Raw genomic sequence first — 18892 nt, forward strand, 5'->3', positions numbered from 1 at the left:
CAAAAAAAAAGGTTTAAAAAAAAAAACATCTTATTTTTTATTCTTACAAAAACAATTTTTGATGGCCAACTGTATTTTCTGTATTTTTTATTTTAGAGAAAAAAAAAACTATTCTTAAAAAAGTGTCTTAAATTTTTTTTTTTTTTTTTTGGAGAAATGAATGCCCCTGAAAAGTTCAGTTCTCTTCATTCTCAAGGCAATCACACTTGACCTCTCCTCCTTACAAGTTACAAGAGTGAGAATTTTTTCAATGTAGGATTTTGAAATGTTAGATCTATTACCCGTACAAAAATTCATTATTAAACTAATCGCCCATTTCTTAAAAAATAATAGAATCTAGAAATCGTTCATCTACTTGCCATTTTTCTGGATTTAAATTAAATCAATCTCTATAGAAGTTAAAGCCAGCATCAATTGATTCCACATCCAAAAAATTTGCTTATTTCAAACAAATTTTCACATACTTTTCATTGCTATTTATTCTTCGGACAACTTTGTTGATCGAGCAGTTCCAACATCCAAGGGCGAGTTCTTCCCATGGATAATGCTGGTGATGCATGTTTCTGAAGAAATAGCGATTTTCCCGAAACATGAATTCAGGGAAGATCATAATTCACGTTTCCAAGGTAAAGACCGCAAGCAGGGGCCATGGGACTTGCAGCAGTCACTGTCTTTGCGTTCAGGATCCTTTCGACTGAGATTCAGTTAATGAAGTTAGAAAACCAAAAATAGGTGTTCAATCAAGGTCAGAAGCTCCTACTACAACTTAGAAGTTATGCAAGAAAATAAAGGCATTCAGAGGTAAGCATACCGTCGGAAACTGTTAGGTCTCCAGTGCCAACACATTTGATAACACCCACGAGCAGTCTAACCTGGGAAAATTCAACTGAAGTTTCAGACAATGAGCAGGACATTAAAGACTGAAAGTAGAGTTTGGTAATGACCGAGACAACCAAGATTTGTGATGAAGAGAGAGAGGGCGAAAACAAGAAGAAATAGTGTGGCTCACCCATGCTCTCCCTACACATGTTTAGGGCATTCTCCCGAATAAGTAAATTTATGAACCTTGAAACCAATTATTTTAGTTATAATAATTACAAGACTTGTTAAGCTTCTAAGGCTGCTTGGGTGTAATGGAAAAAAGTCAAAGATATTACAATAGAATAGACTTACATCAGATGAGGCCTAGCCATGGTTTGATTTACAAACTTGTTGGCCATAAGCATACCTTTCCATGAACATCTCCAAAAATGGCTAAAGGATTTGCCATCTGGGTTTCAATGTAGAGACGGGCAACATAGGAGGGATGATAATTTTCTGACAGGCTAGGCTAAATCACCTTTTTTTACACTTGTCCAATGACTATGGAGTTACGGCATAAGCTTTTTAGAGTGACCAACTTGTTTTGGCTTCCTCCTAAAAGTGTGTGTGACATGTCGACCATTTCTTTTAAGGGGTTGGGAAGCACAAATAGGGGCAAAGTCCTATGGCAAATCGCTGGTCTTACTTTGATTTAGATAGTATGGCGGAAAAGAAATGCAAGGATCCTTGAGGAGAAGTGGAAGACAATTCAAATGTTATGGAACCTAGTCTATTTCTATTCATCATTTTGGGCATTGACAACTAATGCTATCAAGGGCATTCCTCTCAACCTTATTAAACTCGATTGGATTTCGATATGTAGTTCAAAAGAGTCAATGATAACGTTGAGATGTTTTGTTGTCTTCTGGTTCTTTTTTTCTTTTCCTTTGTTTTGATCAGGTTTGTAATTAGGGAAGGATTTCTCATCCTTCTCAGTTTTATTATGCTAATAAAATCATTTCTGTTTCTGATAAAAAAAAATTATTGGAATGCAATATAATTTTTGTTTTAAACAAATATCAAACATTGAAATATGATATGTTTTTCATTTCATTTGTTATTTCTCATACAAGCCAAACATGAGCATAATATAACAATATTTTCTCTTTTGCCTATAATAAATAAATAAAATACCAAAGGAAAAAAAAAATACAATTAATACAAAATCATTTCATTGACTAGGATTGCAATCAAATTCTTGAGAATCTGCCAGCAAATGGTATGTACTTTAGAAATATGTTTCCAACATGATTATCAATTTATCATTTATTAGGAGCCTATTGTGAAAATTAAATTGGCTAAAAGAGTGACTTTCCAAACCTACATGATGCAAATAACAAAGGGAATGAATCTATTAAAAATAAATATACGAATAACAAACAGAACATATAAAAGAAATTTTTAAGTGCAAAAAAAAAAAAAGTAAAACAAGGCCAACCTGGTGATAGAGAAAAGAGCGTGCCCGTGCAGTTACCAAAAAGCATCGGTGTCTTCTCCTTACGCCAAATCCTTGACCAGCACCGTTGAAGCCATCTAATCTATCATGATTGGCGGTAGAAGGGCTATCAGGCACTTCAGCATTGTTGGAGCAAGCAAGGGGATTCTCCTCCGTGAAATTATTTTGTGCCCTCTCAGTGATTGATGGAAAATATGGAGTTGGCAGTACCTCAGAAACACAGAGTTCATCTAAAGTTCTGATAGGTGACTTTGCCTGTTGATCATTAATTAATTGTCAATCATCACAAAGAATTCAACATTTAAGAACAATCTAAAGAAGATAGCCAATATTGTGTCAAAAATTTAAAAGAGGAGGCAAGAGAATTTCACTAAATAGGAAAAAAATTCAAGCTTCAAGGGCATCAAGCCTTCAAAAGAAAGAAACAAGGAAAAAACGAACAAATCAACCACAACATTAAAATCCCCTCAAGGACACAGAGGATCTGGGAAAAATTCTTTCATTTGGGAAGTCTGCGTCCTAGTTGGTTTCCCTTCACCTCCAAGTAAAGATTCAGAACTTTGCTGAAAAAAGGAAAAAAATATCCTGATATCTCTCTCAGTCGAGAAATCCATGATGGTTATCATGTCAGGCCAGGCCGATACACGATTTATTGACAAAATATTGCCTAAAAATTCCGACATTTCCATCCTTGGGACAAAGCAACATAAGAAGTAATACAAAATGGTTCATCACATGAAGATTAATGAAATCAACTAAACCTAAGCCAAAATGTAACAAACTATGCACCCAAATACCAAAATTGCACTTTCTTGAAATTATGAGCTCTTTAAAGGGAATTAAGTGATTTGTGGGGATCACAAGACATTGTAGCATACATAGCTATCCTTAATCTTGAAGGTTCAGGCTTCATAGAGCCTGAAATTTATCCAACCCTGTTGTGGACATTGTGTTAATTCCTCAATCTTAAAAGATTTCAAACCCGTCAAGGTGGATTTAAGAACAAAAAATGCCTTCAAGTGCATCAATCTACTGCATGATTCCAAATATGAGGAAGTGAATAGCTATTAACAAGAAATTGCACATGCAAATTTGTCGACAAGGTAATCTTTCAGGATCCGGAAAAATTAGAAGCAATCCGACAAAGCAACTTGATGAATGTGTTTTTTTTTTTTTAAATATGGTCCTCTGTGAACACAAGCAAGAAGAGAAAATAATGCTAACCATCCAGGAGATGATGAACAACCTGACAACCAGCTGCCCTGAAGGAACTAAAATCATGACATCCAACAAGAACCCTGCATGCTTTCTGCATGAAAACCAATTAATGAATAAAATGATTTTTGACAAATCAATTAATGAAGAGTCGTGTGCTAGGAGTATGTTCTTTGTTTTCTTTTACTTATTCTCCATGGATTAGCATATCCTCTTCACTGAGGGATCTCTCAACCTTTTTTGAACTAATCCCTATTTTAATATAATACTTCACCATTCTTGTTCTTTTTCTTTTTTGATTAAAAAAGGTCAATTCAAACTAGGTAAAACAAAATTTGTTTAAACCCAGTAGGCCAACCTGCATAGCAAGAAGATCTAGGTCCTCAGGTACATGCCAAGCCCGATCTTTCTCAAAGCTTGACAAAGGCTCTGGTCCAGACAGCAAGCGGTAGAAGTACCTGAAGGAAAAAATTGCATCATAGTTCACACGTTGAATCACTGGAGTTTAAGTTAATAATAAAATAATGCATTACCATACCTAATCATAAAAACCAATGTTAAACTTGTCATCTGCTTGAACTAGTAACAGTTTAGCAGAAAAAGGGGGGGATTGGGATAACCTTGTGCTTCACATTGATAGAAAGCTGATGATAGTAAATTGAAAGCCTCATTACCAATTAGATCAATACAATTAGTACCTTTAGAAGGCCATTAGACCAAATATTACCACACTAGCATTCATTTCATGTGGACACCACCATTCCAAGCAGAATGGCAGCAAAACAAAGTCCAGTTTTACCTCTGGCAGGCTATATGTACAATGCTGTAAGGTAATACTGTAGAGATCTGCTTATTATATATCATTGAGTTTTATGTACAGATGCATGCATGCCTCAGTGTGCAGTCATAAATTCCAAACAACAGTTTAAATTAATTGATACCTACGTTCGCTCTCGAGCTTTATATCTAGCATGAAAATCAGGTGGAACACAACGAACATCAATCACCATTACGTCACCTTCATTCTTCTGCATATACCAAAATGAGAAATTTTCAGGATCTCCTAAATAAGGGCAGATTAAAATGTTGAGCAAATATAGAATGTTGATTGGTGTAATACCATATAATTTAACTTTGAAAATATCGTATGTGGTTCAAATACAGCCTACTGACTAATTAGAAGTATAAGCCAGTTTCCAACATAATTCCTAGGGAGTCCAAAATTAACAATCCTTATCCCTGAGTAACATAGGATCAAAAGAAAGCCTATTGAGAGAGATCCCAAAGCAAACCGAGCAGAGATCTAAGCTGAGATTTGGACCTTCTCATGGAGATTTACAACCATAATCACATCAGCATCCATAACATGCATCCATCTCTAATGTTATCTAGGAACTCTAAAGGCATTCAACTGTGAAAATAATGTCACCATATTGACAGAGTTTAAGACATCTCTAGCTTGCCTATTGAAATGAGGCCTCAACTTTCATGGGGTATGTCTAGGCTCGTAAGTACTTGGAGTTGAATAGGTGCATGTTTCACAACCAAAGACAACCTTAATATTTTTTTTTTCGATAGGCAATCATTAGTAAACAACCCTCACAAACTTGGGCACAAATGGAATGCAAGCTTCTCCAGATGAGCATTGATGTGTATTAAATTATCATCAGCAGAAATGTAAACAGAGGAAAAGGTAACTCAAGAAAGGAAACAAAGGCGAGTATCACTGACTCTCCTTGTAACCTTGCTGGATTTGAATGAGATTTAAAAAGCACAACATCAAGAATCCAAGAAGTGATGCAAACCAGCAGGTAGATGATGTGTAGATCATAGGCACCATACCTGTAAGAAATGGTTCACAGCTCTCCGAACAACTGCAGGTTCATGAGGTGGTAACTGCATTTTAAAAATAACCACAATAATCGTAAAGAAATAGATACTGGAAACATTTTCATTTTCCAATTTGAAGCACTAGAATGATAAGCAAAGTTAGTTGCTGGACAGTGTAACCAACAAGATTTAAGTTGGACTATAACAAGTAGACCTAGCATTTAACAGAGCAGATATAAGCTTGCAATGTGATTCCTGAAGATGAATAAACTGATCACAACAGTCATCAACTACCAGAAAGGTATTTATACCTGGGTAAGAACAACCCCACGGTCTCAGCCCATTGATCGCTTTTATATCTGGTTTCAAGGAAAACTTTCTCAGCTGATATCTTGTAAAACCAACATATTATCAATATATCTTCTTTCATAAGAAATTATCCTAGTATAGTTTTAAAAGTAAGTTGTTACAGTTGTCCAGGTAACAAACCTAGTGTACCAAATCATTATACAGTAAGTGAGGGGGAAAACACTGGTTCCAAGTAAAACTGGAATCCTTTGGCATTTCAGTAGGTGGTCAAAGGTAAGATGGTTGGTAGGATTGTGGAGAGGGGACGAGGGTTCTTTTCTTGGATCTGATTTGGTGAGAGAGGTGTAGCTAGGTTGCAGGAGGGGGTTGAAGCTTACTATGAAGGGAAATCCTGTAAGCCCTTCAAGATGGAGTGGAAGGAATGCTGAAGAAGCTACAAGTTGGGGCTATGTAGCAACAATGCCGGCAGATTCCAGCTATGTTCAGTTCTGTCAGCAGAGAAGAAAAGGTTCTCCTAGTTTTTCCAGAAGGCAGGGGTTTTCCAGAGGATGAAGGATCCTAGCCAACAAACTGGAGAAGAGTGGATGTGGGGTGAGGCAGTTTGGATTTAGTGCAAGATAATGAGGGTGAAAAAAAATATGGATCATTTTAGGAAGTGCCTTGCAAAGAGATGGGGAGATTTTGTGGATCAGGCACCAGATTTAGGCTCTTTGAAATCTTGGGGAAGGTATTTTTGGCCTCTGAAAGGAAACCCCTACCTGGATTTGTTGGGTGGCTCTCTAACCTTGTTTGGATTTGAGCACATTTTTAATGAAGCTGAAAGGGTGTGGCATATGGAGAATATTTTTTTTAGGGGAAAAAGACTGCATTTGGACTGATGAAGCCTAGAAGTTGGTTGTTTTAGGGAAGGGGTCTATGCTAGAGAAGTTTAGGTGAGAGTGATAGGGTTGCCTTTGCATTTGTGGGGAAAAAAAATTATTCAAAAGGCTGGGTGATGCTTGCAGAGAGTTCATAGTCATGGATGAGGAGAAGGTGGAGAGGCTTCATTTGCAATAAGCTAGGATTCTTGTCAAGTCTAATGGAAGAAGGTGTAGGGTATGTTGCACGCTGTGGTCGGAGCCTCTATTTTCGCCATTCAAATCTGGTGGAAGAACTCACCATGGATCATGGAGGTGGCCCTTAAGGAGAGCTGCAGAGATATAGAGGTTAGGGGTGTTGTGTAGGGAGTACATGAGTTGTTCAAAGAGTTGGTGCTCTCTCTATTCGGGGTTGTATGGGTGATGCACTCAATAGTAAGAGGAACTTCGTTGAGTTGGCACTGATGTTTTGTGGAAAGAAATGACAAAAAGCTTGGAGGGCCACTCCTTTATGTCTATTTTGGAGACTGGAAAGAGAGAAACCAAAGGGCTTTGGAGGATTTGGAGCAATTTGAACAAGCAATTATATGCTCTTTTACAAACACATTTTTGGAATGGGTCAGACTGTATGTAGATGATCATTCTTTGACTATAATAGGATTTGTAGATTGGCTTAGCTCATAGATAGGAGAGGCATTTTTTGTTTTACCTCCCCTTCTTGTTTGCTTCGCTTAAGCGACTTTTGTATATAGCGTGTGTACTTTGTTTTGTCTTTGTTTAAGCACTGAGAATATATATATTCTCTAATTGCTCATTAAAAAAAAGTTTTAAAACTAAGAATTTGTACAAAAGAAGGGAGAAAAATCCTCCAAAAAAAGAAAAAGGAAATGTATGTGTATAAATGAGTAAAACGAAAATTTGAGCAATAGAAAGCCTTTATCTTCATTACACAGGAGTTAAAAAAACTCAAGGAGGAATGAATCCCCAACCAGAATTGACTAGAAACGAGAGTCCTGTTTTTGCCAGCCTATAGGAAAATATTTTTTGATACCCCTTTGAAAGTGAGGCCTTTTTTATCCAAATGATTACAATGCTGGAACCAAACCCATCAAGATGTTCCTCACCAAGGTGCTTTCTACAATCAATACTAAGCCCATTTCAATGCAATATAAATTTAGAAAGCTAAAATATTTAATAAGCTATTCTACTTAAACAAGGAGGTCAACCAACTTTACCCCAGCAGTATGTTTCTTAAAAGTTAAATACCACCATGGAAAAAATGTAGAATAGTTTAAAAAAGAACCCATTTGAAGGCCGACATGAATGAAATGAGAAAGCAACCACACTATCATTCCCCTGAATGGATTAGCAATTTCAACATAAGTCAAAGAAACTGCATGTTAATAAAAGCATTTTGAATTTTCTTCAATAGCAGCCACAAATCCAAAGCATCAGTCCTCAACAATTCTGATGAAATTCATTTCCTTGTCATTGATTTGAAATCATAATTTGCAGGGCTCCCAAATCTAGAAGCTAATAAAAATTATGCATATTTGGGGGGTTTCCAATAAATAATAATGCAACCATAAATGAGATTTTGGCAGTTTCGATAACTACACCACAATCAAAACAATATGCAAGCCATAAATTTCCCAGAAAGATGAGAAATAAAAGGACAGATCATTCATAGAGTTTTTAAATGCTTCCACTTTCCCAAGGCATTGCTCCAAGTTATAGTAAAAATAACCAAACTCCTTCGCAATATCATTTTCAAGAGCAAAATATTACCGAGTTTGCAGCTAACTTACCACTTCACCAGGCTTCCTTTTGCTTATGCGTTCAACATCTACATGGCAGACATTTGACAAGGCATGCACTCCTGCATCCTACATGGCAAACCACCTAAAAAATCCACATTATGTTCTAAATAGAAACCTAAAAATAACAAGACATAGTAAAAAAATTGTGTTATAGGCAGCTATACACACACACACACACACACGTAATTCTTGAAGGGAGATGCACACAATAATCACATAGAAATCAAATTATGGTAGAAGAAACATTAGTATTTGTATTTGTATTTGGAGCTTAATACCATGCAATAGAGTATAACACGCTTTCCACCAACACTAATGGTACATGAATTTCAACTCTCCTCAAGCATCTAAGGCCCACAAAATTCAAAGAAGCAAAAACCATGTAAAAGGATAAGACCATGTTTGAGGCCCAAGTGGCTCATCAAAAGTTAAAGACCATGAGTAGGTCTCACTTGCCCCATTCACTTCATACTCACAGCATGTAAGAAGACCTAGTTGAGGAAATTAAGACCACAAGAGCCCACTAAATAAACCATGAGAAAACCAGCATGGAAGAGTACTATGCAAAGAACTCATATGTATTATAGAACTAATTACATTACCTAAGCAGCTGGTTCCAAAATATCCTTCATTCCCAGCCTGTCATTAAGCCAAGCCCTGGATTAGGAACCTCTTTAGTGAAGACATTTGCTAGCTATAACTTGGAAGAAATGAATGGAGTGCATATCATTCTACCAACAATTTTTTTTCTTTGATGGAGTGTCTACCTCAACATGTTTTGTTCCATCATGCTACGCTAGATCATGTGCAATGCTTATGGCTACCTTGTTATCACCATATAGCTTCATAAGGCCCTTTAATTCTATCTATAGCTCTCCTTATAAGTTCTTTATCCATATCAACTCACATATTCCAAGTGCCATGGCCTTGTATTCAGCTTTCACACTTAACTTGGCCACAACAAGTTGCTTCTTACTCCTCCAAGTTACTAACTTACTTCCAACAAGAGTACAATAGCCATAAGTGGATATCTTGCCAGTCGAACCTCCCCAATTAGCATCCATGTACACTTCTACATCCATATAACCATTTTGAGAAAATAGAAATCCTCTTCAAGGAGTCGCTTCTAGGTATTGCAATATTCTCTTGACTGCTTCCATGAGAGGTTTTAAAGGAGAGTGCATGAACTAACTAACCACACTTACAAAATAAGTAATATGGGTTCTGGTGGGGGCAATGTTGTCAAAAGCAAAAGGCAATGTCAAGGCGATAAGACTCCTTTTAGACTAAGGTAAAAGGTGAAAAATAAGGCGATAGCCTGATTATAATAAAACAATAAAAAACATACATATATTTAGTTATTCGATACTTAACCAATATAAGCGTTGTCTTCAACAATCAATACTATTTATTTTTCATCCCTCATGGTGTTTTATAAAATTAACAAAATAATAATAATTATTCAAAGTGTTAAATATTATACCTCACATGATAAGAAAAACATCATATTAGAGATATTCATTCTGTCTAAATGGATATTCTAATTTTTCAGACATCTAAAAATCATAATAAATAACAAAATAAAAGAATGAACATCCTATAAAAGTTTTAGGCATCATCATCATAGTCATCATTAAAATTAAAATTGTCATTGCTTCCATCAAGACTAAATTAATAACCCTCCATCTCATTATCTCCATGATTGGTAAAATAATATTTCATCTTAGAGATATTCATCCTGTCTAAATGGATATTCTAATTTTTCAGACATCTAAAAATCATAATGAAAAACAAAATAAGAGAATGACCATCCTAGAAAAGTTTTGGGCATCATCATTGAAATTAAAATTGTCATCGCTTCCATCAAGACTAAATTGATAGCCCTCCATCTTATCATCTCTATGATTGATAAAATAATATTTCATCTTATATTTTGTTTAATCCAATGTTAGATTGAATGAAATTATACTCTAAGTATGTTTAATCTTAACTCATGGTCAAAGGCAATCACCTAGGGGTTGCCTCTTTGAAGTTGCCTTGTTGGGTCTTTAAGAGGCGACTTTCATCTGCCTTGCTTGGCCTAATGGCCTAGGCGACCCAAGCGATTGCCTTTAATAACATTAGGTGGGGGAAAGATGACTTAATCTTCCCACAAGTCTTTGGTACCTTTCTTTATCCATTAGAGAACATATGTAAACTACACCGAACTTGTGGTTCAAATCAGTAGGAGTTTCTTTAGGCTTGCATTCAAGCATTTCAATTTCCTTGAGAGGATCTAAGACATATTTCCTCTAGGATCTATAAATCCTTTCTCTTGACTTTGCCACTTCGATTCCTAAAATAAGGCTGAGCACTTAGATCCTTGATTTCAAACCTTTAGTCAACCTGGCCTTCATTTTCTCAACTTCCTCACTATCATCACTCTTTATTATAACATCATTTACATAAGCACTAAGCATAATCAGCTTCCCCATGGGTGATCATCTAAAGAAAAAAGTATCGTCTACTTGACTTTTATGAAAACTAAATTTCAAGAGTGATTGAGCAAATCTTTCCAACCGTGCTCTAGGTGATTTGTTTCAAGTCGTACAAGGAATTTTTTCAGCTAGCATTTCGTTTCAATATTTTCTTCAAAATCGAGTAGAAGGCCTATGTAGACCTCTTCATCTAGATTTTCAAGTAAAAAAGCATTCTTGATCTCAAATTGTTGTAGTGATCAATTGTAATTAGCTGCAAGAGAGTAGAATTCTAATAGAATTCATTTTTGCCAAAGGGGTAAAGGTTTGTTGGTAGCCTTTTGTCACTACATGCTCCAAATGACCCTTCCCATTGGTTTATATAGAGGGAAAGAAGCTTCTGGAGACTCCTACACTTAGCCATTGGTAGGAAGAGTGTGGAAAGTTTTAGAGATGGTTAGAGATACCCACACTTCTCTACACTAAGGTGGAAGGCATGGGATGAGTCCAGGGCATTCTAGAGAGTTCCAGAGGTCTCTTGTCTATACTTGTACATAGCCTTGTACATTGAATTGTGTAGGATATTCTAGAGTATTCTTTTTTTTTTTATAGGAATATTCTAAAGTATTCTTGATTTGTAAGGAACCATCCAAGGTTCCAAAGACTTCCTAAGGTGCCTATAAATAGGTAAAAGCTTCATTTGGCCAAGGCACCAAGCAAATGAGCTTCCAAGAGCTTGTAAAACATCCTTTGAGAGCAATAAAACTTCCATTCTTTAGGTGTTGCCTACATGTGCCTACTAGCTTCCAAGTCGTGTGCATCTTAGCCTATCAAACTAAGCATTGGGGGTAAGACTGGCTTAGCAAGATCAAGTGTCTTGGCTTGCCTAAGTACCACACGTGAGCTTAGGAAAAGCCTAAGTCTGTGACATTATGCCATAAGTCTACATGCACCCCTTGGCTACAAGTTGTGCTTTATTTTATTTTATTTTATATTTTTTGAAAACCCAAAAACCTTCTATGGCCAAGCCTTTTGGACTTTCCATGGGGACCCAAACCTTGGGGTGTTGACCGCCTCGCAACAACCAACACCATTTAGAGTATCATTAGTGGCAGGATTTAAACATAGGACCATGTGCCACTTATTGGGACCACACTTCTCAATGTTCACCCTAACCAACTAGGCTACCTTGGTGGGTCACAAGTTGCACTTTATATCTCTTTATAGAACCATTTGCATTGTATTTGGTTGTAAAAACTCATTGCATCTCATCGAGAGCTTTCTTTGGGTAAATCCACAATATCCCCAAATTCTTCTTTGGAGCATTGATTTCCTCGTCTATAGCTTTCTTCCACTTCAAGCCAATAGGAGCTTCTTCAACATTCTTTAGAATTGACTCCAAATTTATATGGAAGGTAAACACCTTATATGTCCTTGCAATCTTGTGACAAGAAACAAAGTTTGATAGAGGACCACTAATCTAGATTGATCCCAAGGTTTTCTTGTATACAATTATATCTACCCTATCCTACTATCATTGTGAGTGGTCTCCAAGTTCTCCCCCTTTTCTTGATTACTCCAAATCAATGTTGGTAATGGGACTTACTAGTTTGTGAATGATCTTTAGCTCCCATTTGTGCTCTCCTTGAAGATAGTCTTTGTATAATATGGTTGTTGTTTACTTACACCTATTGTAACAAATTTCCTTTTGATGGGTGAATGGTAACACTTGGACCTCTTCTAGGTTGAAGAATATCCAAGGAAAATGCACTTAGTGGCCTTCGAGTAAGTTTAGGTTTGTCTTTGTTAAAGGCATGAACAATGCTTCCAAAGATTTCCAGTGGTAAAGAACTGAATATAGATAGATGAGTATACATTCTTTCAATGTTCTAATGAGAGTTTGAAAATTGAGTACCTTTAAAGGCATCTTATTAATAAGGTAGGTGTTGTCAAGATTGCATCTCCCTAGAAATGTTTTGGAACATTTTTGGAAAACATTAAGGTTCGAGCTACCTCAATGAGATGTTCGTTCTTATGTTCCATCACTCCATTCTATTAGGGAGTACCTACACAACTTGATTGATGAATAACACTCTTTTCCAAGAAAAAATTGTCATGTCTTCCATTGAAATATTCCCCATCATTATCGGAGCCAACAAGAGCCAACAATATGTATCTTGGTGTTAAATTGTGTTTGGACCATTAACATAAGCAAAAGAGGAAGCAAAGGTGTGGAGGTGTCTCGTCTCTTATTTGTAAATGAGACACTTACTTTCTATGAAGCCAATCATAAGCAAATGTTATATCTAAATTGGATCTTCATGTGGTTTAAGCCATTTCGAGTTTGAAGATCAATTTGGAGAAGAGTGAGTTACTTCCTATGGGTGTCCCTATTATAGAAGAATTGGTGGTTGAGTGGGGTTGTAGGAAGGGAGATCTCCCCACCACATATGTGGGTCTTCCCTTATGTGATCACATCCTTCTATATTGTGCTAGAGCTAAAGTGTTAAGCAATTTAGTGTTTTCCTTGTTTCGGATTTCTTAGGTGATGTCAAGTTTAATAAAAGAGTTCCTTGGGATGACATGGTTCTTTTGTAGAAAAAAGAGAAAGTGGGTATGTCAATATGGATGATTATACCGTTGTGCTTATTTTGGCATTGGTGGAAGGAGAGGAACCAAAGAACATTCAAAAGAAAAAAAATGTCCAATCAAACCTATAAATCTTGTTCCACTGACAACCTTATGTTTCGGGTGAGAATGTATATAGCGGGGATTCCTCTAACCATGATAGATTTTATTGATTAGTTAGGGACATTGTTATGGACTTTTGCTTTCTAAGCCCTTTGCTTCTTTACTTTGCCTCTTGGTATACTTTATATACAATCTATGTACTTTGTTACATGTTTTGTAAGGTGCTTTTAATATACTTTTGCTTTCCTATAAACATAATAATAATAAATCTAGGAACAAATCAAAGATTTATTAATTATAGTTCAATGAGCCAAAAATTTGCCTCCAAAGGACACTAAGACTTATCTCCTATTTTAGCTAAAATAAAAATAAAAAAGACAAAAACTAAAATATGAGAAAAAGTATGTTTTGGTACCCCAATTTGAAGGGAAAAAAAAAACATTGTTAAACACATCCACCTTATTTCTCCATGCATTCACCTTTTATATTTTTTAAATAAATTACATATGTGAAATAACCAAAATATCCTCTTTTCAACCTCCCAACACCTACCCACCTCAAATCCTAAACCTCCATATCTTCTCTAGTTTTCCCACTTTTCTTTCCTTTCCTTCTTTTCTTCTTCCCTTCCTTTTATTTTTTTAAACACAAAAATAAAAAAGTAAAAAAAACCAATGTTGAGGTGCCAACCAAGATCTAGATTGTCGTTGGTCATTGCCAACAACCTGGTCGAGCACCCCGTAACATTTCCCTTTTTTATTTCAATTTAAAAAAAATACATATATATTGAAGGAGAAGATGAAAGGGAATGGAAGGGAAGGGAAGGAAAGGAAAGAAAAGATGAGAAAAGGGGATTAAAATTTGGGATGTGTGGTTGTTGGGAGGTTGAAGAAGAGGGCATTTTGATCATTTTACATATAACTTTTATATATAAAAATGAGTGGATTTATAGAGAGATGAGATGAATATGCTTAAAATTTCTCAAAAAAAATGAAAATAGAAACCTACTAATTTAAAATTAAATCTCTTCACAGATTTTGAAATATTTAGAAGTTCATGCATTCTCAAATTATGCTTCAATGAGAACAATTTCAAAGTAATTTTCATTCTCTCGCATTCATTCAGCTCACGATCGTCTTTCGCACAAAGAGCATACGATCTTATATCTTCTTACAAGGTGATGAGAAGTTGTAAATTCCTAAATTTATGCATTTAACAATGTCACATCAATTTTTTTCTAAATTAATTATATTGTATTTCATCCTTTTTGCAAAATTGAACTTTAAAAAAAGAAATCATTACAAATTTTATTTCACTTAAGTTCTTTTTCATTTGTGTTCATGATAAAAAAAAATGTGGAATATAAAATCAATGTGTTAATTTCTTCCATTTTTATAAATCAACAAATATAAAAATTAAAATATATAGAATTATTCACTAAACAAACTTTAAAATATATATAGAAAAGAAAAAATAAATACTTTTATTTAATGTTTTAATTTTTAAAACTTGTAAAGATAAATTTCATTTCAAATAAGTGAGTTTCTATTTTCCATTTTTTTTTTTTTTGAGGGAAAATTATGTTTTTAAGCACAAATTTGAAAAATAAAAAAATAAAAAAATGGTGGTCCTACTTTTATCACTTTCAACCCAAAATAATCTCTCAAGTGCCCATGAATAGTAACTCCTAAAAGTGTTTTTTATCTACTTTACAGATATCTATGTTACTAAATGTACACTCTTTTTTGTTTTTTTTTTCTTTTCTTTTCTACTTCACAAACTCAAGAATTTGCCAAATGAGTTAGTTGTAAAGTGGAAAAAATTTAAAAATAAATTTGAAAAAATGAGGTACATTTAGCTACATGGATGAGTTTGTAAAGTACATAGAAAGAGTATTTAAGGCATCTGCAAGGATTGGATAATGCCATATTGGATTAGATGTCACCTCATGCCATTTTTCCTTCTCATTGAAAAGGACCACATATCATATTTTTTTTTTTTTGATAGATAAACAACCAAATATATTAGAAAAGGCTAAAAGCCACACGTATACAGGGAGTATACTGAACAGCCCTACACAAGGCTAGAAAAAACAAAAAAAAGGGGGAAAACCCCACCCATCCTCACCCACCCTCAAGTGGTTCCAAGCCACTCCAAAAAGCCTAAATATGACCACATATCATATTTTGAGAATGCAGTTTTAGATTGGTTATTTAAATTATGAAATAAAAAAAGGAAAAAAAAAAAACATATTCACAAAATGCAATTTCTTTGGTAACCTTCTTTTAAGCTGACAAAAAAACCACATTTCATGAATAAGGTTTTAAATGGAACAAAGATTGCATAAAAAAAAAATACAGTTTTAGTTTTTTTATTAGCCATCCAACATTAAATGGTCGCACCACCACTAAGAGCTCTTGAAGAAAGTGGAAACCTAGTTCATGATCTCCAAATTTACATACACTTCTCAGTGGAGAGAAACACATTTGAAAAACATCTGCATGGTTTCTAACATTTGATTCCATATTAAATGTTAAACCACATTCTATGAATATGATTTTAATTTCATCTAAAACCACATTCTATGAATATGATTTTAATTTCATCTAAAACCACATTTTAGAATGTGATTTGAGCAAAAATAAAAATAAATAAATAAAAGAGAAGAAAGAAAGAAAACCTTTTCATGTGGCAACATGAAATTCATCGTGACAACCTGTAGTAAAATATGTAAAACCTTTTCTTTAGGTTCATACTGCCATCTTAACTTCTTAAAAACCAATATCAAATCTTACTCCTATTCATACTGAGGTTTTGACACTTAACAAAGAAAATTATTTTTAATAACTAAACAAAATCTTGTACAAAAAGAAATTAAGACTCGCCCAAGTAGAATATAACAAGAATAAGAATTTGATAACCAATATAACCAAACACCTACTTGAATTTTTTTATAGGCAATCACTAAATATATTAATAGTGCCTGGCAAACAAACACACCAAATAACCGAGCACCTAATAGCATAAACACCAAAAACCACAATCCGACCTCTCCCAAACCCCTCTTTCCCTCCAATCTGTAAAATTACCAAGAATACCCAGATATGGAAAGTTCATTAGATCCAGGGGGCTAGATCAAATTGGTTCACCAAAAAATGCAACTCCATCACATGGCATATGATGGTAGGCCCCATGGTTCACTTGTCCATTTTTTGGAACACCATTTCCAACAACGAGGTCAAAATTAAAGTCTCAATCAAATAGAAAAGTAGAGAAGAAAATTCATAACTAAACGGAAAAATAGAGACTTACAGTTCGACTTGAGCAAAAGATCGAAACCGGCTGTCCAATAAATTTATGAAAAGCTTCCTACATGAAACATCAAAGTTCAAAATTAACCCAACTGCCATTATTTTGTCCAGTAACAAGAAAGAATTCTTTTTCAAAATTACATTAGAAAATGAACCTAAAGCTCCATTGATAGTTGATACCCAAGAACATGTGGAAGAAGAGACAAAATAATAATTTGAATGTCAGAATTTCTATTCCTTAAAACATAGAGGTGAGCAACTAAGCTGAACACAACTATTTGCATAGTTAAGTTTTTTGAACATTTTAAAAACTAGAACAACATAAAATGAAAGATCAAAACTTTTCTTTCCTTTTCCTTCATCTTCTTAGTAACCAAATATAAAGTGGGTCAACTGAGTCCAGTGCAACCATTTGATACTTAAGGATTTCCAGTATTATAAAACTAAAACAGCATAAAACATAAAACCAACAATTCAAATTTTCTCCCTTTTTTGGCTTAAGACATCCCATTTTTTCTTTCATTTTCTCAGCACCCAAGCAGAGGGTAAGTCAACTGGAATAATGTGACTATTTGGCCCATTTGAGCTGATGTTTTCCAGCATTTTACAAACCTAAAATGCATAAAACAAAAACTAAAACTTTTCTATTCATTTCCCTTATTAAAACTTAGTGTAATGCAACTACATGTCCGGCTAAGTTCTTTCCAAAACTTCAGAAACTGGTGCAACATAAAACAAAAATGAAAAAATTTATTTTCCTATCCATTTTTTTCATGGCAAATACACAAAAAGTAAGTCAACTGAGCCTAATGCATTTCTTTTTCCAACATTTTAAAAACACAGAACTGCATAAAAGAAAAAACCAGAACTTTTCTAGCTTTTTTCCTTGATTCTCTCAGCAACCATCAGAAAGTCAGTCAACCGAGCTGAACCTAATGCCACTAGACGGTCAAGTTAAACTTTTTCCCAAATTTTAAAAACAACAGAAGAAAACAAAAGCCAAAACTTTTCCATCCTTCATTTCTCAGCAACGAAACAAAAAGTGAGTCAACTAAGCTTAATGCACATATTTCATCAGTTCGAGTCGATTTTTTCCAACATTTAGAAATCAAAACTTTTAAACCCTTTTCCTTCATTTTCTCAGCAACCAAACAACATTCTAAAAATCAAAACAACATAAAACAAGAAAACGAAAATAAATAAATAAATAAATAATTCTTATCCTTTCCATCATTTCGCAGACCAAACAAAGAATCATTCAATATTGCACCGCAAGCACCTATTTTTTGCACAGCTGACTTAAGTTACTCCCACATTGCAGTATAACAAACCGAAACCAAAACCGAAATTGTCTCTTTTCCTTAATTTCCTAGAAACCAAACAGAGGACTAGTTCTGAAAACACACCTGAAGAGCACCAGCCACTGTTCTGCAATTCAGCTGCTGTTGCGAGCCGGAGAACCGAGTCCCAATATACTCAACCGCAACCAAGTACCTCTGAACTCTAGGGTTCTGGGTCATGGTTTTGGAAGCGACAGAGTCCTGCTGTTCGCCGTCACTGAGATCGTCCGTTCTGGCGATCTTTGAAGGCCGTTGGGGAGATTCGGACCGTCGATTGAGCAAGTGCTTTGGAGAGTCTGATCGTGCACTCTCAGATATAGACGTCGCATTGATATCTGACATTGATACTCTGAAAACCACCAACGGTGGAGCCTTCTCAGTTTTCTAGGGTTTTCAAAGCCCTGGGGCGCGGGGTTAGGGGTTTGGGTGGTGTTTGGCTACTCGGTTGATATTGGTATTTTCTGGTTTGGCACAATCCTCAAAATTTTTCCCTTTTTCCTTTAATTAATAAAAGAAAACTTTTATTTAATTCCTTTAAATATAAATACATGATAAATCCAATAAATTTTATGATATATTTATCTGAAAATTATAATATCATAATCATGCACATATTTATGAAAAAAAATATTATCATTAAAAAAAATATTATTTTTAAAATTTTAAGATAAAAAAGATTAAAAAATGATTTTTCTTATATGTAATTTTATTATAAAAAAATAAATATAATTAAAATTAATATGTTT

At 34.8% G+C, this 18892-nt stretch overlaps 1 protein-coding gene across 2 annotated transcripts; it reads right to left on the bottom strand.

Annotated features, from left to right (window-relative positions):
* Positions 1-352: 352 nt before the first annotated feature.
* LOC100259448 (uncharacterized) lies at positions 353-18686 on the bottom strand. Of its 2 annotated transcripts, XM_010659685.3 has the most exons (11): positions 18213-18686; positions 16808-16864; positions 16176-16211; positions 8337-8414; positions 5375-5428; positions 4478-4560; positions 3891-3990; positions 3564-3626; positions 2300-2572; positions 812-872; positions 353-694 (listed from the first exon to the last, which is right to left on the bottom strand). In XM_010659685.3, exons 1-11 carry the CDS (start codon positions 18486-18488, stop codon positions 597-599), a joined length of 1179 nt encoding a protein of 392 aa, XP_010657987.1. In that variant the 5' UTR covers positions 18489-18686; the 3' UTR covers positions 353-596. The 2 variants fall into 2 exon arrangements, with proteins under 2 accessions (XP_010657987.1, XP_002263416.1); XM_002263380.4 differs by lacking the exon at positions 16176-16211 and having other exon boundaries at positions 18213-18675.
* Between the last annotated feature and the right edge of the window lie 206 nt (positions 18687-18892).

The sequence above is a fragment of the Vitis vinifera genome, chromosome 12 (genome assembly GCF_030704535.1).
Source record: "Vitis vinifera cultivar Pinot Noir 40024 chromosome 12, ASM3070453v1".
NCBI lineage: Eukaryota > Viridiplantae > Streptophyta > Magnoliopsida > Vitales > Vitaceae > Vitis > Vitis vinifera.

Coding starts and splice junctions, on each gene's coding strand:
- LOC100259448 (XM_010659685.3), bottom strand. CDS start 18,488: ATGTCAGATATCAATGCGACGTCTATATCTGAGAGTGCACGATCAGAC. Junction 5,429..8,336: donor AAAGGAAGCCTGGTGAAGTG/GTAAGTTAGCTG, acceptor TTTAAAATGCAG/TTACCACCTCATGAACCTGC. Junction 3,627..3,890: donor TAGATCTTCTTGCTATGCAG/GTTGGCCTACTG, acceptor GTTTTCATGCAG/AAAGCATGCAGGGTTCTTGT.